The sequence below is a fragment of the Molothrus ater genome, chromosome 6 (genome assembly GCF_012460135.2).
Source record: "Molothrus ater isolate BHLD 08-10-18 breed brown headed cowbird chromosome 6, BPBGC_Mater_1.1, whole genome shotgun sequence".
In the NCBI taxonomy this organism is placed as follows: domain Eukaryota; kingdom Metazoa; phylum Chordata; class Aves; order Passeriformes; family Icteridae; genus Molothrus; species Molothrus ater.
Genome location: NC_050483.2, coordinates 8,686,659 through 8,711,620, shown reverse-complemented (window position 1 = coordinate 8,711,620; position 24,962 = coordinate 8,686,659). Strand labels below are relative to the sequence as shown.

Sequence of the window (24,962 nt, the reverse complement as noted above, 5' to 3'; positions counted from 1 at the left end):
CCCTGCCCAAGGAAGTGAGATGGTGTCTAAGGTCCCTTCCAACCCAAACGATTCCAGGAGTCTATGATTCTATGGCTGTGTCTCATACAAGGCAAATTAAATATGTATTTGGGAAAGAACAATAAAAACCAAAAGAAATTCAAAAAGTACTTGATAAACTTAATTCTAATCCTATGTATTTCTTAGAGAGACTGCACTTCTGATAAAGAATTAATTTTTAAGAATGAAAAAACTGATGAATCATTTTGTCTTTATCTTTCCACATTTCCAGGCTCTGCACTGCACATTGCCCACTAGATTGGCATGGAAAACTCCAGCAGCATGAAGGAATTAATCCTCCTGGGCCTCTCAGAGAACCAAGGGGCGCAGAAAATGTATTTTGTGGTGTTTCTGCTTTTCTACATGCTTACAGTGGCAGGAAATCTCACAGTTCTCACTGTGATGAGCAGCTGGCACCTGAACTCCCCCATGTACTTCTTTCTCTGCCACCTTTCCTTTGCAGATGTTTGTTACTCCTCTGTCACAGCTCCCCAAATGATTTCTGGCTTCCTGGTAGAAAATAACACCATCTCCTTTGCAGGTTGCATAGGGCAGCTCTTTGGGCTTCATTTTTTTGGCTGCATAGAGGTTTTCATCCTGACAGCCATGGCCTACAACCGCTGCATGGCTGTCTGCTGGCCCCTGCACTACCCCACCGCCTCTGTGGTGGCATGGTGGGGTCTCCTGGGCAGGGGGCTTCCTGCATTCCACCCTCCAGACCCTTCCCACCACCCTGCTCCCTTTCTGTGGCCTCAACAAAGTTGCCCACTACTTTTGTGATGTCCACCCCTGCTCCCCCTGGCCCACGCCGACACGCGCACCAAGGGCCCGGCCACAGTGGCCGACAGCAGGGTCATATCCCTGAGCTGCTTCCTCATCCTGGTCATGTCCTACATGGGCATCCTGGGTTCCCTGAGGTGGCACAAGGCTGGCGAGGTGGCACAAGGCCCTGTCCACGTGCAGGTCCCACATCACTGTGGTGATCCTGTGCCTTGGGCACAACACGTTTGTTTACATCCGCCCGTCCAGCAGCCTGAGGACAGGAGCATGGCCACGTTCTAACTGCTCAATCACACCCATGCTCAACCCACTTATCTACACCCTCCAGGATGGGGAGGTGAAGGGAGCCATGAGGAAACTACAGGAGGACAGTGGGAAGTGGAAATGGGAAGGGGGAGGGCTGTGGTCATGTTCCCAAAGGATCGGAGAAAATCAAGCAGGTTTTGTTGTAATTTCTCCTGTGACAATGCCCTAAAACGGGCCTCTAAAAGAATAGCTGCCTGTTGGCTCCTGCTGTAATTAGGAAGGCACTAAAAGTTCTTTTTATGATGGAAAAGACATTGGGAACTCTGGCATTCCCTTCCTATTCCTTGTCAATGAGTACAGGCCTCCTGAGCAGCTGCAATATCAGTGATTAAATACAGTTAAAAATACTGAAAATATTGTCCAGGTGGAGCACCCCATAAGAAACAAACAAAAAAACCCCCCTGATATTAGGAGCTAGTATGGTGGTTTGCTGATGAAGGAACAGGAGGGGAAATTTCTCCCCTTCCTCCCCCACTTAAGCAAATCCTTTCTGCCCTGTTCCAGGTCAGGCTGGAAGGGGCCTGGAGCAACCTGGACTGGTGAAAGGTGTCCTTGACCAGGGCAGGAGGTTGGAATGAAATGGTCTATAAGGTACCTTCCAATCCAAACAGCTGTTCTGCAATTCCATAATTCTCCTATAATTCTATCTACTTCACCTATCTCTGCCCAAGACAGCAGTAAATAAAATAAATGTATTTTTAAATGCTTTGGAGCTGAGCAACAGTGGGGTTTTTTAGAGGTCTCCTTTCGGCTGCTGAGCAAATATTCACCCATTGCTTAGGGAAGGTGTAATTGGAAACAGTGTCAGGCTCCTCTACACTTTGCAAAGAATTCTTACAAACATTTCATACTTGAGCTCAGAAGTTGCTTCTGTGCTTTACCGTGTCAGAAAAAATACCTGCTGAGCGAGGAAGGCTTACCACAAATCTTTGTGCATTTTTTGAAATGATTTCCTGAGTTACTTCTTGTTTTAAAGTTGTAAGTCAGGTGCCTAAGGGATAACATCAGTGATATTTTTGCTTTGTGCTGTCAATGTGTAAGTTAATAAGAAATAAGATTGTAGATGAGAAAGACAGGCTTAGGACAGAAAGCAAAATTTGTATCCATTTACATGAATTTATATAAATGTCCTAAGTAAGAGACATCTTTATCTCAGGTCTCTCTCCAGTAATTAAAGTAATAATTACCTAAGGAACAATTTTAGTTCCTTGCCCGCTGAGGTTTTCTGACAAAACTTCCTTTGCCTCTGAGATCTCATTACTCCTGATAGCCTTGTGCTTCTGTGGTGTGATTTACTTGAACTATTTCTGCTACAGAAATAATTGTACTTGAAGATGCTCCTGGAGGTTGGTTTTTTGCTTGGTTGGGTTTTTTGCGTAATGGGAAATACAGAAGGTTGGGCTGTTCTTTTCAGGGCTTAGAGTTGGCAGAGATACAGAGCTCCTTCCATAACTTCTGAGCAGCACCTTGCAGAGAGTTTCTGATGGAACTGAGAGGTTCTGATGGAATCCCCTGAAGTGGTTTGGGGAGGTCATCAGAGCAGCGACAGCAAGTGAGCTCTGTGCAAGTGTTCTGGGATTGTTCCGTTGTTTTGCTCAGGCCCCACTGAAATCCTGCCTTTGCAAAGCAGCATTGCTGGTGAGTGACTTTTGGGAGGTCTATTTTATGACTTAGAATAAAAAACCATTAAAAAATCAGTGGTAGATTTAGAATCCCAGAATGGTTTGGGCAGGAAAGCACCTTAAAGCTCATCTTGTTCTGATCCTCTGCAATGAGAGATTGCTCTGGTTGCTCCAAGCCCTGTCCAGCTTGGTCTTGAGCACTTTCAGGAATATCACACACTAGTGATCCTGGTGTTCTGCATGGGAATGCTGTAAGGAAGGATTTGTGGGTGTTTGTCAGTAAAGCAGGGTCACCAACATCTCGTTCACTAGCCCAGTGTCACTACAGGTGTATTTATGGGGTGTTTCACACCACAGCCAGGACCTGGGTACTATTTCTACCACCCTCCTCAGCTAAATAACCAGAGCTTGTGTTATTACACATGTCAGGGACATAGTCTGGCTTGGATTTCACTGTCACTCCTTCAGGGAAGCATTGGCTTTAAACTGAAATTGTCCCAAAAAGACAGCAGAAGAAATACAGTGGATATTCAACATACCAGAGGACAATGTGTGTGTCCTGTTAATGTCCCCTGTCTAATGATTTGGCCTTTTGGATCTTTTAAGGCAGCTTTATTCAATGCTGTTAGCATCATACACATCTGGTTTCTTCCTGGTAGCCTCCTTCTTGCTGAGTTATAAACTCCTTGGCAGAATGGAGCAGCAAAGGAATTTCCTGGAGGGATTTTAAATGGACAAGCTCATTCCTCTGCTGGTCCCACTTTAACTTCCACAGGACAGTGGGGGTACCTGTCTACTGAAAAACTTTAAAAATTCCTTTAAAAAATATAAAGGTAGAGAAACCATGCAGGGTGTTGAAGCTTCTGCTGTGTTCGAAACGCCAATTTCTCCAGTGAGGAATTTCCCAGACCTGGTTTCTGTGCATGTATTCCCAGTTTCAGAGTGAATAAGCTAACTGGAGAGCCCTTTCCTGAGTTTACAGGAGTGACATTAGGATCAGAACATGGAACAGCTCATGCCTGAGAATGGCAGCATTTGCTTGTAGTCACTTCAAATTTCCAGCAGATAAAAGGACAGCACAGCAATTTTCCAGCATTCATGGCTCTTGTTATCTGAGAGCAGGATGATTCCTGAAAGGATTTAAAAGCAGTATGGATGTAGCACTTGGATACATGGTTTAGTGGAGGTCTTGGCAGTGCTGGGGGGAGAACTGGACTCAGTGGGGGTTTTTCCAACTTTAACAATTCCATAATTCTGTGATTTCTCCCTGACAGAGAAATGGGAGCACACTAACCATGATACAGGAAAACAGTGGTCAGAGTGATTTCAGGGGAGAAGGTCAGTGTGGAGCGGCAGTCCAGAGACCTGAGTAGGGGCAGAATAGGGGGTGAGTGCAAACTGTGCTTTCTGTCATTTGTGACATGACACTGTGCTTTTTGCAGCAGCAAATGCATCCTGCTCACACCATCCATGAGCCTTGGAGCTGTAGCACATTCCCTTCCCTTCCTGGCTCCCCCCCGACCTGTGCCATGGCAGCCTGAGCTGCAGCGATGGCACAGGACAACTCCTCCCGGGTGACTGAATTCATCCTCCTGGGGCTCTCCGACACCCAGGAACTGCAACTCCTCTTCTTCACATTCTTCCTCCTGGCCTACACCATGATCCTGCTGGGCAACCTGCTCATCATCGTGACAGTCAGGACTGACCCCAAGCTCTCCTTGCCCATGTACTTCCTGCTCTGCAATCTGTCTTTCATTGATATCTGCTGCACCTCTGTCACTGCCCCCAGGGTGCTGGTGGCCCTGCTCTCAGGGCACAAGGCCATTGCCTTTGAGGGCTGCATGGCCCAGCTGTTTTTCCTGCACTTTGTGGGCTCCTCAGAGATGTTCCTCCTGACGGTGATGGCGTTCGACCGCTACACGGCCATCTGCAGGCCCCTGCACTACACGGCCATCATGGCCCGCAGGGCCTGCTGGGCGCTGGTCGCTGCCTGCTGGGCCGGGGGCTTTATCCACTCCATTGTCCAGACTGTGCTCATGCTCCAGCTGCCCTTCTGCGGCCCCAACACCATCCACAGCTACTTCTGTGACGTGCCGCCCGTCATCCGCCTGGCCTGCGCCGACACCGCCCTCACCGAGTGGCTCATGGCCTCCAACAGCGGCCTCATATCCCTGGGCTGCTTCCTGGTGCTGGTGGCCTCCTACGCCCTCATCCTGGCCAAGGTCCGGGCCCGCGTCTCCCAGGGGAACTGGAAGGCGCTGTCCACCTGTGCCTCACACGTGATGGCCATCACCCTGTTCTTCATGCCCTGCATCTTCACCTACCTGCGGCCCGCTGGGACCTTGCCCCCCAGCAAGTATGTCTGTGTCATCTACACCATCTTGTCACCCATGATGAACCCTCTCATCTACACCCTGAGGAGCAGCGAGGTGAAGGAATCCATGTGGAGACTCTGGAAGAGCTGCAGAACCTTCTGAGCCAGGCTGGGTTGGCAGAACCCTGGAGTTACACCCAGAGTTACACCTGGGGTCACGCTCCTGCTCTACTCCTGCACAATAATGACTCAGTGGATAAAGCCCACAGACTTCAAATTATGTACAAATACATTTCTATGCACATATTACTGTTAATATTAAAAATCCATGCTGAAAACCCCAACCTTCCTAATCACTTCCACTCGTGTGGGATCAAAATTTTCAAATAAATGAATGAATCCAGAGTGAGGCTTGTCTCCCTGTCTGACATGCTCTTCCTGTGCTGTGACAGCAGATGGCAGAGGCACATGCACTAAGTGTCCCCAGATTCACCCACCAACACTGGAAGACAGAGACGGCACAGATTTTGCTTGTAGGGTTTCCTTTAGACACATAAGAATATTTTAGTCATAATTGTCTCACAGAAGTGAATTATTTTAATCATACAAAGCCCAATGTATAGAGGAAGGAGGAGGAGTGGAGATGGACTCCACAGACAAAGAGTGTCCTGCATGGAGGCAGGACAAGAGGGAATGGCTTGACATTAGCAGAGGGTGGGTTTAGATGGGATATTGGGAAGAAATTCTTCCCTGTGGTGGTCTGGCATGGGTTTCCAATGGCTGTCCTTTCCATATAAGTTTTCCAGGCCAGCTTGGATGGGGCTTGGAGCAATGTGGGATATCAGGGATAGTGGAAGGTGTCCCTGCCCATGGCAGGGGGGTGGAATGGTATTGTCTATAAGGTCCCTTCTAACCCAAACTGCCTCTTTGAGGGCAGCAGTTACAGCACCAAGTCCATCAGGGATAGAAATTTAGTGGTTGTCATGGGAGGAACACCATCAATTTATTTGTGTTAAAATTATTTAGGATTGGATTCATCCCAGCTAAATAAAATCATGGAATCACTGAGGTGGGAAAAGCCCTCTAAGATCATAAAGTCCAACCATTCCACAGGGCTACTCAGGCCACCACTAACCTGGGTACCCAAGTGCCACATCCACACAGCTTTTAAATCCCTTCAGCATTAGCCATTCTACCACTGCCCTGAGCAGCCTGTTCCAGGGCTGGAACACTCTTTCCATGAAGGAAATTTTCCTAATATCCAATCTAAATTGCTGCACAGGAAGTGAAAGGATTTCCACTTTTCCTGTCTCTCCTCACTGTCTTAAATTAGCCCTCACTCCCACACCTGTAGGAAGAGGAGGATCAGAAGCATCAGTGAGTCATTGATCTTCCTGGTTAAAAGAGATTTCCAAACATCTCCCATCCTTGTGCAAATGAGATTTCTTTTTAATAGTGAATTTCTATTCAGGATCATCACAGAATGGTTTGGGCTGGAAGGGAGCTTTTCTTTTTTAGTATTAGAGAAAAATGTTGAAAAATTAAAATGTATCACTGTGATTTTTTTAAACATTCCAGTAAAGCTTCTATAAATATTTTATGTATAAATCGATGCAAGAAAAATTGGAGCTCTGGTCCAATTATTTTGCTGGTGTCAATTTGTTCACCAGGTATAAACTGGGGTCATCAACAGTGAAGTGATTTGAAAGAACTGCTCAAATTTTGACAAAATAAATAAAAATTCCATATTTTTGGGAGCTGAGATTTCAATACAAGGGGCTTGGAGCAACCTCATCCAGTGGAATATGTCCCTGCTCATTGCAGGGGGTAGGAATGGGATGAGCTTGAAAGTCCCTTTCAACCCAAACTATTCTATGAAGACAAACAATTTAATATAATTGATTTTTCTCCCCTTGAAACATCTTGGGACTACTTTAACAAGGCCTCAGAAGATGTTGTTAAAAAGTTGGTGCCTGACAAATTGCAAAGTTGCAGCTTTGGCAGCTGAGTTTTTCCCTGTATGTAAATTGGCTCCACTGCGCACCATTAAAATCCTGAGTTCTTTCTCTCCTGGAAATTATCAGCTCTGTGAGCTCATCCTCAGATTTATTGCCTTCACCTAGAGGAAAGTGAAAAATGGCCTCAAAGGTAAAAAAAAAATCCTTTGAGAACTGGCAGGACCTCTACAATGCTTTTGTTAAATCCCAAGAAGCCTGAAGAGATCCCAGGCTAATCAATTTTATTTAAAGACTATGAGACTGAAACACAAATGGAGATCAGAGAAAAGGGAGCATTTTCAACAGACTGTAATCAGTCTGGGCTCATCATAAGCATTCCTAGATGGAAATCTCAAACAATGACAAAGCTGGGTCGTCTCAGAATGGACAAAAATCAAATCACTTTGGTTGTGTAACAGTGGGGATGGCAGGGAGCAGTGGGCAAGAGGGGTCTAATCCAGCATATCATCAATTAGTCCACATCTGGATTCTGCAAATAGAGATATTTTTGTTGTTGTTTGTTTCGAGGGTGTTTTTAATGAATTTTTATAATAAAATATACTGCAATATAATTTTTATGTATTTACCCTGAGGCAGAACACTTATCTCCAAAACTATCCTGTGCTTCTACTTCTAAATAACCCAGCTAAGATTATCCCTGCAAATAAGCAACTTAGATCTGGAGTTGAGGGCCTGGGTGACTGGCACATTCATGAGGCCAATGCATCTCACCCCAAAAGAAACATTTAAGATTATGAGGGGAACAGAATCACAGAATTGTTTGGCTTGGAAGGGAGAGGCGAGGGATGGATCTCTTTGCTGTATCTCTTTCTGGCATCTGTGTTTATTATGAAATCCTTTATTGCAAAATTCCATGGGAAGTGTGATGCCTGATGATCCTTGAGTAACTGCAGCCCACAGGGGAAGAGCTGGGCCATGGGGATTTATTCCAGCCACAGCTCTGCACTCCCATGGCAGGATAGGCCTGTACTGTGTGACCCCTGGGGAATTCCAGTTTATACAGTCCTGGAATGGCCTGGGTTGAAATGGACCTTAAAGTTCATGTTGTTCATAAATGGACCTTAAAGTTCATGTTGTTCCACCCCCTGCCATGGGCACAGACACCTTCCACTATCCCAGGCTGCTCCAAGCCCCAACCAAGCTGGCCTTGGACACTTCCAGGGATCCACAGCTTCCCTGGGCCAGGGCCTGTGCCAGGGCCTCACCACCCTCACAGGGAAGAATTTCTTCCTAATATCCAATCTAAGTCCCTCATCTTTTAGTTTAAAACCATTCCCTCTTGTCTTATCACTGTTTGCCCATGTAAGATGCAGAATCTTTAAGTTCCAGGAGTTTTCAAACACAGCAAACAGGCTGGAAGAATGCTTGACAGCAAGAGTCCTTCATGTGAACAGTGCAGAATTTACAGTCAGGTATTGCTGGAATAGGAACAGGCCTGCTCTCAGTCCTGGATATCACATGGGGAGTGGCACTCCAATAAATCACACATGGATGCTTAATGGGACCAGAGGGGAATTTTTGTCAGCTCTTCAAAGTAGTGATGGTAATTTTGGACCCTTCGATTTCCAGCCCCTTTTGGCAATATTCTGAAAAACCCCTCATACATGCAATTAAGGGAACAGCCAAAAAAACTGTCAGACACACTTGTCCCCAGACGCTCCCTCATATTTATAAAACCTCATTAAAGAAGAGAGGTGCTTACTCCTGCAGCCAAGCCAGCCCTTGTGCCAGTGCTGACAGGTGTCTGTGTGAATATTCCAATGCTGCTTTGTCAGGATTCATCTCTCCCTTATGAATGAAATCATTTTTATGTCACATGTAGAAAGAAGAAAAAGGATTGTTTTGTTTCCTGGAGCTACAGACAACTATAAATCACCTGTAATTAATTCTGTGCAGCAGTGAGTATTTCTGTGTTGTTTCTGTGCTATTTCACCTGAATGAGCTCCCCATTTCATGAACAAGTGATGTCTCTTTTATTTCTGCTGAGTTTACGATTTCTTATGTAGTTTAAGCCCTGACTTTGCTTCTGGGAGAATATGAGACCACAGTGGAGCCTGGCCAGATGAAATATTTCATCAATCTATTTATGTCTGCATATCTTACAAATGGGAATGTGGTACAATATTCCCACCATCTCAGAATCAATCTCAAAGTCTCCCAAAAAGGAGTCATTTGGACTGAACTTTGCTTTCCCTCCCTCTAGGGCTGGTATGTAAGTCCTTACTGTAAATACTGAGCTACATTCCATGGAGCAGTGTGGGGTAAATGGCAAGATCCTTTAATGCCACATTTAGACTTCTTTGAACTGGGGAAATGGGATGGGGGGAAAGTCCAGATAGATGCCAGAAGTACTAATGGTATTATGGAAGTCTGTAGGGTAAAACTACAGAAAACTGGGGGTCTTTAATGGGATGCCAAATTATAACTTACTTTTATGATAGAATCATAGAATGGTTTGGGTTGGAAATCTCCTTAAAGCTGATTCCAACCTCCTGCCATGGGCAGGGACACCTTCCACTAGACCAGGTTGCTCCAAGCCCCATCCAAAAGCTGAACAAAAACCCCAACATGCATCTATCTGTTGAGTATGAGAGATTTATTTCTTTTCTGACAGCATTACTCCCTTAAAAAGTTTTAGCTTCTGTTACTAATCTAGATCCTTTTAGTGGTATTATTAATACTAAGTATTTTATATTGAAAGGAATTTTAGGATCTATACCACACTCCCTTTGCTCAGAGAACCTTGAAAGCCCCGTTGCGTTGCCTGGAGCTGTGTCCAAGCTGGATGCCATAGGGAAGGTAACTTCAATTTCCAGCTCTTCAGTCTGAGGTGGCAACTTGCAAAAACTAACATTTTGCTTTAATCACTGTGAAGTTTAATACCTACATTTTGCCTTTTGCATTAGGAATATGTAAGTAAAATTTAGATTTTGAGTGCGGCAATGCTTGGAAACAATTTTGAACTTCAAAATGGACACATAAAAACCCCCTCACAATCTTTAAAATGGGGATGATATTGTGATTAAGTTATACCTTCTTTATTCCAGGGAAACCTCTGCTCGTTCCCACAATGAGAGATAAGATGCAGAGGGGCAACCTCTCAGCAGTATCTGAGTTTGTTTTCGTGGGCCTCTCTGATGCTCCAGAAATCCGTTTGCTTCTCTTTGTGCTGTTTCTGCTCATTTATTTGGCCACCATGGCAGGCAACATCACTCTGCTCATTGCCATCAGCACTGACTCCCACCTGCACAGCCCCATGTACTTCTTCCTCGGCAACTTATCCCTGCTGGATCTCTTATGTCCCACCATCACCGTGCCCAAGATGCTGGGGGCCTTGCTGCTGGAGCACAAAGAGATTTCTTTCTCTGGCTGCCTGTTCCAGCACTTTTCCCTCATTGCTGTGGTGGGCACAGAGATTTTCCTCCTGGCTGTGATGGCCTACGACCGCTACGTGGCTGTGTGCCACCCCCTGAGGTACCCCAGCATTGTGAGCACAAAGCTGTGTGCTCAGCTGGCCCTGGGCACCTGGGCAACTGGGCTTCTGAACTCCCTGCTGCACACCTCTCTGGTTTTCACACTCTCTTTCTGTGGTCCTAACAGAATCCAGCAGTATTACTGTGACCTTCCTCCCATGCTGGCCCTCTCCTGCTCGTCCACCCACAGCACGGAGTTGGTGATCCTGGTGGTGGCCGGGGTGCTGGGGAGCGGCGCCTGCGTGGTCACTGTGGCCTCTTACATCTGTATCCTCCAGGAAATCCTGGCCAGGAAGTCCCCTGGGATCTGGCACAAGGCTTTCTCCACCTGTGGTTCTCACCTGGCTGTAGTTTGCCTTTTTTATGGGACCACCATCTGCACCTACGTCCGCCCTTCCTCCACCTATTCCCCACACTGGGATAGGGTTGTGTCCATGCTCTATGGAATGCTCACCCCACTCCTAAATCCCATCATCTACAGCCTCAGGAACAAAGAGGTAAAATGTGCCCTAAAAAGAGTGATCAGCCAGGTGAGAAGGGCCTTAACAAGACAAGAAAACCTTGTTCAGTCTCCACCATCAGCTGGGTAGAAACTACAGTTTGTGACTGATCCTCTCTAACTCTGACATCTAAAAATTAAATGCTGGAATCCAAATTCATTTTCTGGGCTGAAAACACTTTCTTTTGGCTCCCTCTGCAGTTAGAAGGGAGAGCTGTGTACTTCCAGAATTGCATGGCACAGCTTCAGGTCATTTTCACACTAAGAGAAGAGTCCAGCTGGGAATGTCGTTCTCCACTGAGCACTGAGGAAGCTGAGGTGAGAGCAGGCAGGGGTTGGATGCATATTTTAGGGCACAAATTCTGGGAACTGGTACTCAGGAACACTTAGATACACCGTATGAAAGCAGTCTATACCCCTTTCAAAATTAAACTCCAAATATATTAAATTATGTTTTATGGATCAGCCCTGAAATTGCTCTCCTCTCTCTCTCTCTCTCTCTCTCTCTCCTTGTTCGGTGTCTGTTGTTTGCTGGAATTGCCAGAGTTCCATCTCTGAAGCCATGTTTGCCACTAGATTTTTCCTTTTTCCCATTTTTTTCTCCTTGCTGCATCAAATCCTAATAGAGAGGTGATGCTGCTTCCTGCAGCTCATCCCTCTCTTCACCACCTCTCTTCTTTGTAGCAAAGTAATAAATAATCCTTAAAAATGCTGAGATTATTCTCACTTGATTGACCCCCAAAGTTTATGATGAAATAGGTTTAATAAAATCTCTTTTACTTAGCTTAGCTACAAGTGCCTCTGAATTTTTAAATACTTTCACTCTGTGATGAGACTTTGTATTAATTGTAGCCTTAAGGTGTCTGAAATGCAAGAAAATTCATCAGTGTGAACGAAATTACAATTGTGAGCAGGGTATTTATGAAGGAAAAAAAAAATCCTTGTTCCAGCTCTTCCAGGAGCTGGAACAAGAAATGGCTGAATGGTAGCACAACCAGGGCACAGGAGTTGGATTTGTCTTTATGCACAACTTTACTACTGACTAGAACCCCTGGAACCTGGAATCTGTTCCAGGCTGTTGATAGTCCCCTTGGGATGTCCCAGGCACTTCCACAAGGTTCTGAGTGACTTCTGCCAACCACAAGTTGTTGGCCAGGGGAAGCTGCTGGTGCAGATAATGATGAAGGATCAATTATCCTTCAAATTCCTGCCATAACTTCTGCACCAACCAAGTGGAGGACTGGAGAGGTATTGGCCAAGCCATGAATTCTCCAACCAAGGTGTGGAGAAGTTGGGACAAACTGAACTGCTTTGGAAGTTTTCATTTTCTTTAAAAAGAAGGAAAATTTACTTCTCCTCAGTGCCTGTGAAATTGTCCCTGGGGACTTGTTAGAATGGATGATGGAGGTCTACCAGGAGCTTCCTAAGAAGGTTTTAAGAACATTAAAGGCTCCTTCAGGATGCCCAAAAGGGCTTGTTAAGATGAAGGGCCTTGGGTGGCTGCTGCCTGCAGGATTGGAGAATGCTCCTCTTTCTAGAGGTGATGGAATCTAACTGTAGCTGTGTGGAGAGATACCTAAGGATGGGCATCAGCCTGTGTGCAATTCCAAACCCTGGCTGCCTTTTAAAAGAGGCATCTGAATTCCAAGGTACCAAACTAGAGCCTGATTTCCAATGTGTGTCCAGATGGGAGATTTTGATGCCTCTCCTGCCTTGTGAAGGTGGAAAGGTTGGATTATCAAGTCTAATTCTGCTACAGTTCCCTCCCTCTCCACCCACCCCAGCCATGTGTTCCCAAAAAGATCCACTGTAAGGAGCTGCTTGCTGCCAGTGGACCAAACAAGGCTCACAGCAAAAGCTGGCATTAGGTCTTTGGGTAACTTGGCAAGGAATATGTTCCTTCTTTTCTCCTTCTTCCCCAGAGGAGCTGTGGCTGCCTCATCCCTGGAAGTGCTCCAGGCCAGGCTGGCTGGGCCTTGGAGCAGCCTGGTCTGGTGGGAAGTGTCCATTAGAGGTTCACTCTTCATCACAGCTGTATCATCCCTTCACAAATCGAGGTGCTAATCCCTAAATATTCCTCAAAATCAAAACATCCTCTTTCATTTTCCTCATGCCCAGTAACCTCTGACACCGGAAGGAGACAGCTGTGATTTTCTTTGGCACCATTAGAAAAATTTAGCAGGGCAGATTCATAATACACTCACCCAGTTTCTGCTCCTCTTTTCCCTGAGTGTGTGTTTTTGGCTGCTCTTGGAAATCAATACTCCTGGACTGACTCATGAGCACAGAGATCCTCTTACATTCCTAGAAGTGGAGCTGCCCTGTTGGAATGCGGGTGGGAGTACAGACAGCACCAAGTAAATCGAGGAAAAATACTCTGTCAATGAAATTCCCATATGAGTGATCCTCTGTGCATTTACACTTTGCTTTTGCCACTGAAAATCAGATTTCACCGATTATTTGCTAATCTCACTTAACTAGTGAGAGACCATTTTTATTTATCTATTCCTAATCATAGAGGATTCCTGAAATTCTTGATGCGCCTTCAAAAAAAGAAAAAAAAAAACCCCAAAAAAACAAACCCAAAAAAGCAAACAAAAAAACCCCCAACCAACCAACCAACCAACCAACCAACCAAAAAAAAAAATCCAAACCCAAATCTTTCTTTTTCCTTAAGCAAAGTCCAACTATATTATTTATGTGTGGATTTTATTACTTGCAATGAAACCAGAGCAGATTTTCCCCTCTAATTTTTTTTTTTGTATGGTGCTGCCAGATATGAAAATATGCAACATAAAAGAGGATGTGAATGATTTATTTTTCTCCTCTAAAAATAGCACCCACTTGTGAAATTCAGGTTGGGCTACAGTTCTGGCTTTACAATTCCCAGGACTTTGGGAATCAAAAAAAAGTTGCATTTGGTGTGTCAGTGCTATTTTCACCTATTTTTTAAATTCTTATACAAAAAATGGATTCATAGAATCAAGGTTTCTTGTGAAGAGACTTTGTCCTCTCTGTGGCCACCCTTTAAACACTTGGCTTTGAATGGCCTTAAAATGAAGGAGGGAAGGATTAGATTAGATATTGGGGAGAAATTTATTCCTTTGGGGCTGGTAAAAATCTGCTGCTTATTAATCCCATTTTAGACAGCTTTGTGTTATCTCACTCAAGGGTAACCACCTAAAATTTTGGAATTTATACTGCTCATCCAGGCTTTCTTTCTTTGTCCTGCCTAGAATTTATCCTGGCATCAGCAGAAATGTGTATTAACTTTTGCAAAGCTAGGGTTAAATTATGTGCTTTTTCTTGTAAGGTTAAAATAAAACCCAGAATTCCTTTCTTAGCAGACTGAATCCAATTCAAATTCAAGTTTCAGGTAAAAAAGAAGTGTGAGGGGAATTGCTTGGAAAATCTAAAGATATTTGGGTTTGAATATTTAAAAACAATGCTCATGGCTTGCTTCCATTAAATAATACAAAATTAATCAGCCTCAAGAAAGTAAACACACCAAATATTTGTGAGAAATCCCAGAATCAGATGTGACATTTAATTTTAAACTTGGAAAACTAAAAGTTTTTGTACAGGGAAAATACTTCCTTTGTTTGCCACCTCTGCCATACCCTCTATAAAGAAAGGAATACATTTTTTATATATTTTATCATATTTTTTTGGCATGTTCTGCTGTCACCAAACATCTTTCATGGCTGTTCTCATCCTGCTTTCTTGACAATTTCACCACTTTCACATATTTTTCCATTTTCTCTTTTTGCATGTAGACCACAAGCCCTGGTTTCCCCTCCCACAGCATAATTAGATTTTTATTTCTGCTTAATTGTGTTACAAAATGCTTGTTGGTGGTTATGGGAATGTCCAGCCTGAAGAAGGGAAGGTTCCAGAGAGACCTTGGAGCCTTCCAGTGACAAAAAGGGCTCAGAGAGCTGGACAGAGACTTTGGACAAGGAGTGGCAGGACAAGTGGGAATGGCTTCAAACCGACAGGAGGTGGGTTTAGATGGAATATTGGGGGAAAAAACTCTTCCCTGTGCAGGTGGTGAGGCACTGGAATGGATTTCCATGGGAAGCTGTGGCTGCCTCATCCCTGGCAGTGTCCAAGGCCAGGCTGGATGGGGCTTGGAGCAACCTGGGATAGTGGAAAGTGTCTCTGCCCATGAATGTGATGGTTTTTAAAGTTGTGAAAAATGTGTATTTTATGACTGGCTTTTCACAAATATTAAAATGAGTATTATATGTGTTATGTTAGAAAGTTATGCTGTATTGATTTTCTTAAGTAGTGTGTTAAATATAGTTTGAGGTTATAACATAATGTTAAAATAGAAACTATGTATGTGGAATATTTTTTTTAAAGAGAGGAATGAGGTACTTGTACCAGATAGCAGCCACAGGACACCTAAATCTTCCAGAGACTTTATTGCTCCATTATCAGAAGAAATGAACTTCTTCCCACCTTGCTCAGCTCTGAAGACACCGTCAGAATTAAGAGGAAGAAGCTGACACTGCCCAGACAGAATCCTTTGTTTAAAAGGAATTTATGCATCATGGATGAGGTGTATGAATGTGCAACAGGCTGTTGCTTTTAAGGGTTAACCCTCTGTTAACGTGTCCTTTTTCAGGCTTATTTTGCGCAGAAAAAGGTATCTGGGCTGTCCAGAACTCTTTGTTTTTATTGTCTCGTATTGTCCTAATCCCAATTGTCCAAATTTTTATTAATCTATTACTATATTTATAACCATTTTATTACTATTAAACTTTTTTAAAAACAAGTGATTGGCGTTTTTCACAAGGTCCCTCCCAACCCAAAGCAGTCTGTGACTCTGTGATAACCAGGACTTTTATAAACACTGGAAAATGGTGATTCCTCAGAGGAACCAAATATTATGGGTATGTTCCTTATGAAACTTAGGATGCAATTTGACTCTTCTGTTGCAACATTTTATGTTTGGCACAGTTCCACTGGGATTATCTCAATGTGCGCTCTTGTTTATACAGCCCCGGACACTGCCCTCCCTCACTCCCCCGCCTGAGGGGGTTTGTAAGGGAGCGGCACCCCCACGGCCATGACACCCGCCCGGGCCTCCCGCTGACGTCATCCCCGCGCGACACCGACGCTGCACCCCGGCAGGGCTGCGGGATGGCGGAAGCCATCCTGCAGGTCCCCGAGTGTCCGTGAGGAGACAACAGAAGTGGAGCCGCCCCACCGAACCGCGGAGAAGCCGCTGGTAGGCACTGCTTCACAGCCGCGCCGCTGGGACTACAACTCCCGGCGTGCCCCGGGGCAGCGGCGCACGGAGAGCGCTGATTGGCCTGCGGGGGAGGGGGGGCAGCGCAGCGCGGGCGCCCCCACATGGCGGCTCGGCCGGGCCGGGACCGCCGGGATAGGCCGGGATAATACGGGACAAACCGAAATAACCCGGCTGCGCCCCGCTCCCGTGCCTCGCCCGGGGTTCCTGAAGGGACCCCGTGCTGAGTCTGGTGGCTGGGGACGGGGCCAGGTGCTGCGATCCTTCCCTTCCCTTCCCTTCCCTTCCCTTCCCTTCCCTTCCCTTCCCGTTCCCGTTCCCGTTCCCGTTCCCGTTCCCTTCCCAGAAAAGGCAGATGGCTCCAGATTCCTTTCTCCGTCCACCCCTTTTCCAGCTCTCTGTCTCCTGGCACCCTGGGCCCAGGATTCTCCCTCGTATCCCTACTCTTGGTCGCTTCCCTCCCCTCTCCCGTTCCTTTCCCTTCCCCTCCCGGATCAGGTGAGCGAGGAGCTCTGGGACACAGCAGGGCGATTCCTCCCTTCCCAGGCAGCCTCTGGCAGGCAGGTGAGGTGGAAGTGTCACTTGGAAGGGTGCTGGGAGCTTCTTCAGTGACCAACTTCCAACAGTGCCCTGTTTGTTGACTGTAATCCTAGTGCTGGAACACAATGGGAATGTTAACAAAATTATTTTCTCGAAAGGACAGCATCCCTCCCAGAGCAACTGAACTGAAATTACAGCTGATTAACCTTTCATTCATTTCCTGATTTGTGATATAACACAAGTTTTTTTCAAGTAAAATAAAGATGCTTTTTAAATTAATCATGACGTTCTTAGTTTGGTTCTTGTAGATACCAGGCAAAGCTTGTCTGAAAGTGGAATGTTACCTCATTCCCAAGGAGGAGGATGAGTAAAAGTAATGTGATGGTTGGGAAGAGATCCCACCCCCTTCCCAATTCCTCACCCTTGAGGTTTGGTTGTTTTTGGAGGTGCTGTTGCTCAATCCTCATCCTCCCACCTGACAGAAAAGCAGGAACTGCCTGAAACAGAGATATCTGCCTGGTTTTGGGTGGTGGGTGATATGGGGAAAGGGGTAGAACTGTCTTCTCCCAATTACTTCTGGAAAAAGCCACTTCTGAAGGACCTGGAAGAAGAAGAGAGAGTTTCCAGCTGATGTAAAGTAATGGTGGTGTCACTTTCTCTTCCTATTCCTCAGCCTCTCTGCACTGGTGCTTCTCACGCTGGATGCGGCTGTAAAAACACAGATTGTGGTAAAAACACAGATTCTTGTAAAAACACAGATTCTCAGTCCCCTTCCAATGTCTGCAATTCCCAGCTCTGTTCCCGTCCTTGTCACTGTAGGCCTGTGAAGTGGCTGTGTGACAGATGAGGTTGAAATAACTGAATAACATTATTAATTAATAATATATAATATTATATATATTATATAATTATATATAATATTTGCTGAAATAAGTTAAGGAAGTGCTCCTTTCTCTGAATTGAGCTGCTTTCCTGGCCTCTGGAATCCAGCAAGAAGGGATTGAACCCTTCCCATCTGTGGAATTTTGTGGTGACAACATTTTTCACCACAGCAAGGCTGGTGATTCAAAGGAAAAGTGTTTCCAGCAGAAAACTCTGGAAGTGGATGTTTTCTCCTGTCCAAGGCTGAAAACCTTCCTGCTCCTCTTGAAATGTTTCTATTTATGTGGAGGCAAGTAGGGCCTGGTGACTCCAGAGTAGATCAGAGTAAACACAGGCAGGGCATAAAGTGGGAATTGCCTTTTCCAGGCAGAGTCCACTGCTCCTTAAACCTGCCTGAGGCAGGGATACAGGCAGGAATTCCAATAAAAGCCTGGTAACTTTTTTTTGTGTGGTCATGCTGAGCCTGCTGGTCTTGATTGAACAAAGTTCTCTGGATGAAGTAACAATGCTGCAATTCTGGCTTCGTTCTTCTTCTTAGTCAGAGACTGTTTTCCATGGTGACCTCAGAGATATCCTCGTGGTTTTGCATCCCTCTGTTCCCTCCCAGGCTGTTGTTTCAGCTGGTGTCAGCCCATTGCTCAACTTGCACCTCCTGACTGAAGAAATGCTTTGTCAGAGAACTTTTCCTTCTGGGTTTGAGTGAACATCCTCCCTGTCCCTCAGGGTCCTGGCGTTTTGGGGAAATTCTCTGTGATCACCCTTTGCCCTCGAATCACTGAGCTCTTCCATGTGTCTCTAACTCTGGAGCTTTCAGACCCATCCAGTGGCCAAAAGAAACTGGTCCAAAATGCTGTGTTCTGCTAAGTTCAGGGCCTGCAGAGACACTCTAAGGGGTCAGCAGGGTGGCTGGAGACAGGGAAAAGAGACACATGGGGTGTGGGGGTGTTTGTGTGAGGAATGCAGCCTTTTTGGCTGAGGGAGTGTTTCATCTTCTTTCCTCCGAGCCTGCTGTGGGTTGTGTCCCTTCTCAGAGACCTTTAGAAGGAGCTAAGAGCACCAAACAGCAGGCAAGGAAGGGCCTGGCCTGTGCTAATAACGTGTGGAGCGGAAATCTTTTTTGTTTGTTTTTACTTGTCAGACTGGAAAGTTCCTGATTTGAGTTTCAGTCTTGGTCATCGCTGCCTATTTAGACAGGTTTGTGGCCTTGCATGACTGAGCAAGCAAGTGGGTGGAAGATTCCTCAGGCCAGGCAGAGCATTCCTCTGGCTCAGGGGACTCTGAGGCCTTTGCCTCCACAGCCTTTATGGCAGCATCTTCCCAGGACTCTGACCACAAGGGCCAGGGTGCTCTGCCCAGGTTCAGGGTTCTGCCCAGCCCAGCAGTGTCTGAAACAGCCCTGTGGGATTGCTGAGGGCCTCCTGGGGCTGTCCTGACCCCTTATCTCCCTGTCCCACCGAGTGGGTGGCCTCTCTGTCCCAGCTTTATGGCCTGCTGGGACGCTGATATCTGTGGGCACGGCCCAACATCTGCTGAGCTGAGCACGACAGCTTCAACACGGTCCTGCAGGCCAACCCCATTTCAAGTGTCACAGCCATTTCTCACCCCAGCAGAGATGATTTCCTCTGGTTTATTTCTCTCTTTGTGCAATTCCCTTGCTTTTTTCCCCCCAGTTTGTTCAGTGTGCAGGGACAGCCCTTCCTTGAGGAAGGACAGCACCTTGAGGAAGGACAGCACTCCACACTTCCCCACCTTGAGGAAGGACAGCACTCCACACTTCAGCACTGCCTCGCTGCTCCACAAGCAGCACAGCTTTTTTAGGCCCAACTTGAACCCCTTGAGCTGCTTTTCAGTATTTTTACTTTGATGCCAAGGGCCTGAATGTGGCTTAGGAGGAAGCTGCACCCAGCAGGAAAGGTGGATGTGGGTGTGGAACCTGTGGAGTTGTGGCTGCACCTCTGCATGAGCCATGGGAGTGTTTTCAGGGTCCTCTCCCAGCACAGCACAGCAGGAACCAGTTTTTCCCAGAGAAAACCCTCCCTGTGCCTCCCCTCTGCTGAGAACATCCCTCTACATGGATTGAATCCCTTCACTTCTTCTGAATGAGCCATGAAATGAGTTCCTGGAGAGACCTGCTCAGCAGTTTTGGGGGTGCCCCCCACCCATCCTGCCCAACAGAGATCAGCCATGGGCCACTGCTTGTTTTTGTGGTGTTTTATCAGGCTGCTGCATGTCCTTTAACTGCCAGCTCCTTGTAAAAGCTTGTTTCTTCTCCTCATGCTTGAAAGCATTTGCTGCTCATCCCTTTTTTGGGTGGCTGAGTATAAAAGCAGCCTCCTCTGAGAGATTCAGTGTCTGCTCAAACTCAGTGCTGCACTAAATCCAAGGAACACCTTTGTGCATCCTCACTAAATTACCTGATGGCCTCAGGGGGGACAAGCCTGTTTGTCTCTTTGATTCCCAAGTAAAACTTCTTTTAAAAAAAGAACATTTCATCCATTTATCTAGAAGCAAACCTGCCTGGTGATCCATGAGGGCTTCAGCACTCACCAGCATTTTCCAGGAAAATTCATGCTCAGAAGGAGGGGGTTTTTGTGGTGTGTTGAGAAATTTCCCCATTTTTGTTGACTTTGGATGGGTGTACAATTTGCAGTTTTTGTACAGTATCTGAAGAAAAAGTTCAATAAAACAGAAACAGGGGACAGGAATGATCCCCACCCCCTTGTTTTTAACGCTGTAAATCTGAGAGAGGGGGGAAAAAAGGTGGATGACACCATGGAAGGATGATGACAGTAGAGCAAATATTGTGGATGGTGGCCTGTGGTGGAATGTCAACATCAAACTTATTGTGCCTTTTGCAGCTGGGCAAATCCATGTTGTGAAAGCTCCTGTACGTGCACCTGGGGCACAGGTTGCCTTTGGAATCGGGATGGAGCTTCTCCCTCACAGATAGTGGAGTCAGTCTGAAAGTTTAAATAGTCAGGCTGAAATAGTTTAAAAAGGGCTGAGACATCCAAGTAAATTCACCAGATCCTGCTTCTGGCTGTGCTGACAGAATTACTGTATTATTAACATTGTTCTTGCTCACTCTCTTGGTTGAAAGTGTATTTTTTACAAGGCTTGTAAAAGAAATAAAAATAAATGAAAGGGTGTTCTGGGCAAATCAGAGAATTGCAATCTCCTACAGCATTTTGTTTAGACTGTGTGTAAAAATACTCCAGAGAGAAAAAAAATCCTGTGTCACAACTTAGAAGAAGTTTGTCTGTCTAAAGAGGGTTTTATAATCCTTGTCTATAAAATCTTGTAGTACAAAGCTACAGATTATTCTGTGTTTGGACTTTTTTCCTGCATAAAAACAGCTTCGTTTTCGGTCTCCAAAGCAAATTTCCCGGCAGAACTTCAAACATCCTTTGTCTGTCTCCCTTTGGAAAGTGTTCCCTTGAGCCAGCAGCTCTGTGTACCCCAGCCATTTGCATTCTGTGCTGTGAGTACCCAGTGAAAACTTGTTGCCTAAATCCCGGGTTTCCCAATTGGAAAAATTCAGGCACCTAAAAGAAACAAACTGAAAAGTTTTCACCGAGTGTTTTGCACAAGGAGCAACAAGAAGGAATTTTCAGTTAAACTCCCAGAGCAAGTGGAGCCCAGATGTTTTTAGTAAACAGCTTTCAAAACTCACAGTTGAGACCAGTGTCAAATTTCCAGACGCATGATCAACCTTGGAGCCAAGTTTAGTTGCTTTTGTGTTTGCATAAAGCCTGGAAGCTGAATAACACTGAAGTTTGTGGATGGAGTGGAGGTTCTCCATAACAAATATTTGACTGGATGCAATTTCTCTTATTTACAGGACTTTGAGCTTTGGGGAATTTAAAAAAAAATGTTACTGTATTTTTGTTTATTTTAGATTTGAGGCATATTCAGCACTTTCTTGCTCACTGGAATTGGAACAGTTGTTGATTTTTAACGAGGATTTGCTATTATTCTGGCCATTAAACCAGCATGGCAAAATCAAGGGTTTTAAAGCTAGAGGTGAACCATTTCTACAGGTGGGAAATGAAATTTATGCATTCCTGGGCATTCTGGCTCTCTGCTCACACCAAGGCAGCCCTCTCCCTGAAGGTCTAACTGGATGCCTAAGCCACATGCCAAGGCTTTTGCTCAGGGACTGTATCAGCAAAAATCTGTCTCAGAATTTACTATGGGCAAATACTGTCCGGTATTTGTTTAGGAGTCCTGTTTTCTGCCCCTTTGGAAAGGTCATGCACGAGAAGGGCACGGGTAGAGTCAGGATAAATGATATTAAAGTGGGGGTAGGAGGTGTGGAAACTTTCCCTTTGGGTACATCTTGATCTCTGACCTAATAACTTCTGTATCATGTGCAGACACTCACCAAAGAAGTTCTGATTATTTTTTGCATGCTTAAAACCCAGCTTTACTACTCCCTAACTGGGTGGATTTTGGGGTCTGTGCCCTGTGTACAGTAGCTAAGCTGTAAACAACAAGACAGCTTGCTCCATTGTTCCTGATGGGATATCATCCAAGGGAAAACAGGGATTGTCTTCAACAATTTGAAGCTTGTGTAGGCAGACAATACATTGTTTTTGCCTGTGGGCAGCATGAACATGCCTCTACTTCAGCCCAAGAAAGCAGCTGAGAGGGACATGAATTCAAACCAAGAGGATGAGGCAGGCCCTGGGCAGCTGGGAATGCTGAGGGGTAAAAAAGTACTAAAATAAGGGAAGAATTTCTCCCTAAGTAGTAAAGAATTTTTTTCTAAAGAACTTTACAGACATTCTTGGTGAAGAAGCCTGCTAAAGGCATCACCTCACTCAGGCTGAGTTTTCCATCAAGTGACTGTGGGGGGTACCAGTCATAGGTTTTTTTGTGTCTGGATTGAAGGCACTTGAGATAGCAATTTGTGTTTGGACTCAAGTGTTTATTATTTCTTATTAGTAAAACAGTTGCATTCCTGTGAGTTCATCAGCTTTTCATTAGAAGGCACAAAATGGCTAACAATTTTTTGTTACAAGGTCTTGTAAGACTAAACTATCCAATTAAGAACTGACACCTGGATTATTTTCCCCTTTAACCCAAAAACTGATCCCAAAGAGCCCACAATGGGGGCTTTTCTGCCCAATTACAAAATGCCACCCAAATCCATGAAGAAGAAGGAAGAAGAAGCATGAAGAAGAAACCCAGGACGACACCCTGTGCCCTCCATCTTGCTTCCATCCACAGCATACTAAAAATCCCAAACACTAAATTTCTCACCAAGTGATACACCTACACTGCTCTCTATAATCTATTGCACACTTTTGTGGATTCCAGTCTATCTTGAAATCTAGGAAACTTTCTCCATGGATGGGGGTCAAATTCAGCGCTCCCCTGGGGGTCAGGGCACCCCACAGCAGACACAGAAATATTCCTGGTGCCCTGGGTTTCCACAAGTGACTTCCACATTTAGGAGGGAATTCTTCCCTGCAAAGGTGAAGAGGCCCTGGCACAGCTTTCCCAGAGAGGCTCTGGCTGCCCCTGGATCTCTGGAAATGTCCAAGGCCAGGCTGTGGCCAGGGCTTGGATCAACCTGGGACAGTGGAAGGTCCCTGCCCATGGCAGGGTGGAACAGGATGATGTTTAAGGTCCCTTCCAACCTAAATCATTCAGGGATTTCATTATAAATGCATTTTCACTAAGAGCAGCACAAGATAAAAGGAGGCCTGAACCAAGCCATGAGGAAACAATATGAAGTAGAGTCGAAATTAAAACAGTAATTTGGAACAGGAAAGATCTGGGAATGGCTGAACTGAATCCTATATGAGAGCAGAGTGGTGAATTCTTCACCTTGGTTACCAAGACATGACCCCCATGGCTGTGCAACCCCGTATTTCCTCTCCTGACCATGTAAATCTGCTGTCATCAAACACAATGTGCATTGTGCAACTCCAGAAAGCAGAATTTGGGACTTCCCTAATGCTACTGACGTGAGATCACGAGTGGCACAGACTGTCCGAGCTGCAGAGGAAATATTCCCGTTACAAACTTTGCAATTATGGAGTTTGTTTGATGTTCCTGTTGTGGAGACACTCCACTGTGAACAGAGAAATAAAGAAAAAAAATTAAAAAAAAAAGTCTGCCCAGCAGCTACTTCTTTTTTTTTTTTTTTTTTACATAAGCATTTATGTGGGAGGAGAGCAGGAGATTTGAAATGTACCTGGCAGCCTGCCGAAGCATAGGTATGACCCACGCTATCTTATAGATCTTAATTACTTGTGATGGTTAACCGACAGGAGCAGCAGAAAACCCTGAAACAAAGGGAGGCCGAGGCTCCCTGTTCCCTCCAGGGCATTTGGAGTGTCTGGAAAAATGCTCTGGTGTTGCCCTTTACCCACACACAGGCACTGGTGCAGTCACGCGTGGGACATCTCACAGTGCCGGGAAGGGTCAAAGACCAGATAAAAATGTGTAGAAAGAACTGGTGAGAGGAAAACAATTATTTAATCTGAGTTTATGGTCTGACTACATACAGGAAAAAATATTTAGTCTGAGTTTGAAGGCGCAGTATGTAGAGAAAAAATTATTTATTCTGAGTTTTACAGACTCAGTAAATTGTATTTCTGGTGGACTTCAGCAGGAACATTAGCTTGGGAAAAAATAGGGTTGAACGCTGGCTTGGGAAAAGCCAAGATTGGGGTGTTCAGTGCTATGGGATGATCTCAGTTTAAGCATTTTCTACTCCCTTGTAATCTGGGTAAAATTTAAGAAAGCAGATACCAAAAGACTCAGTGCTTATTGTAAATTAATGATTTAATTGAATGACTGAAGAATTTATTGCAAATAAATGATGGCACACACATCGAGTGACTGGGATAGCACTAAAAGCAGCTGAAATACTCCTCTCATTACCAACAGGTTCAGCTTTGGACATTTGGCCTTCAGCTTCTGGGTTTAACTTGGATTTTAGGAACTTTTTCTTCTCACAGAGAGGGGGCTCAGGCATTGGCACCAAGCACCCGGGGCAGCAGCGGAGCCCCGGTGCCCGGAGGGATGTGGGGCACAGCTTGGCAGCAGGCTGGGCAGCGTGCTCCAGGGGAAATGGCCGGGCCCGGTGATTTTTGGGGGGGTTTCCCAACGCGGGCCATTCCGGGATGGACGGCGCGCGCGCGGCGGGAAACGGCGGCGTGCGGGGGACAGGCCCCGCCCCGCTGTGGGCGTGGCCAGGGCGGGTGCTGAGTCACGCC

General features: G+C 45.5%; 3 protein-coding genes across 3 annotated transcripts; all 3 read left to right on the top strand.

Moving 5' to 3' along the window:
* The first annotated feature begins 303 nt into the window (after positions 1-303).
* On the top strand, positions 304-1,294 carry LOC118686983 (olfactory receptor 4S1-like). The gene is given in 4 exon segments (XM_036383622.1): positions 304-710; positions 712-827; positions 830-975; positions 977-1,294. Coding segments are annotated over 4 exon segments (987 nt in total).
* Positions 1,295-4,276: 2,982 nt separating this feature from the next.
* Positions 4,277-5,224, top strand: LOC118687283 (olfactory receptor 4D5-like). Its single transcript, XM_036384167.1, has one exon. It carries the CDS (start codon positions 4,298-4,300, stop codon positions 5,222-5,224), a length of 927 nt encoding a protein of 308 aa, XP_036240060.1. The 5' UTR covers positions 4,277-4,297.
* A 4,937-nt stretch (positions 5,225-10,161) lies between these two features.
* Positions 10,162-11,142, top strand: LOC118687434 (olfactory receptor 5V1-like). The gene has a single exon (XM_036384400.1). It carries the CDS (start codon positions 10,162-10,164, stop codon positions 11,140-11,142), a length of 981 nt encoding a protein of 326 aa, XP_036240293.1.
* The last annotated feature ends 13,820 nt before the right edge of the window (positions 11,143-24,962 follow it).

Bases quoted from the DNA above. Each gene is read 5' to 3' on its own strand.
- LOC118687283 (XM_036384167.1), top strand. From the start codon at position 4,298: ATGGCACAGGACAACTCCTCCCGGGTGACTGAATTCATCCTCCTGGGG.
- LOC118687434 (XM_036384400.1), top strand. From the start codon at position 10,162: ATGCAGAGGGGCAACCTCTCAGCAGTATCTGAGTTTGTTTTCGTGGGC.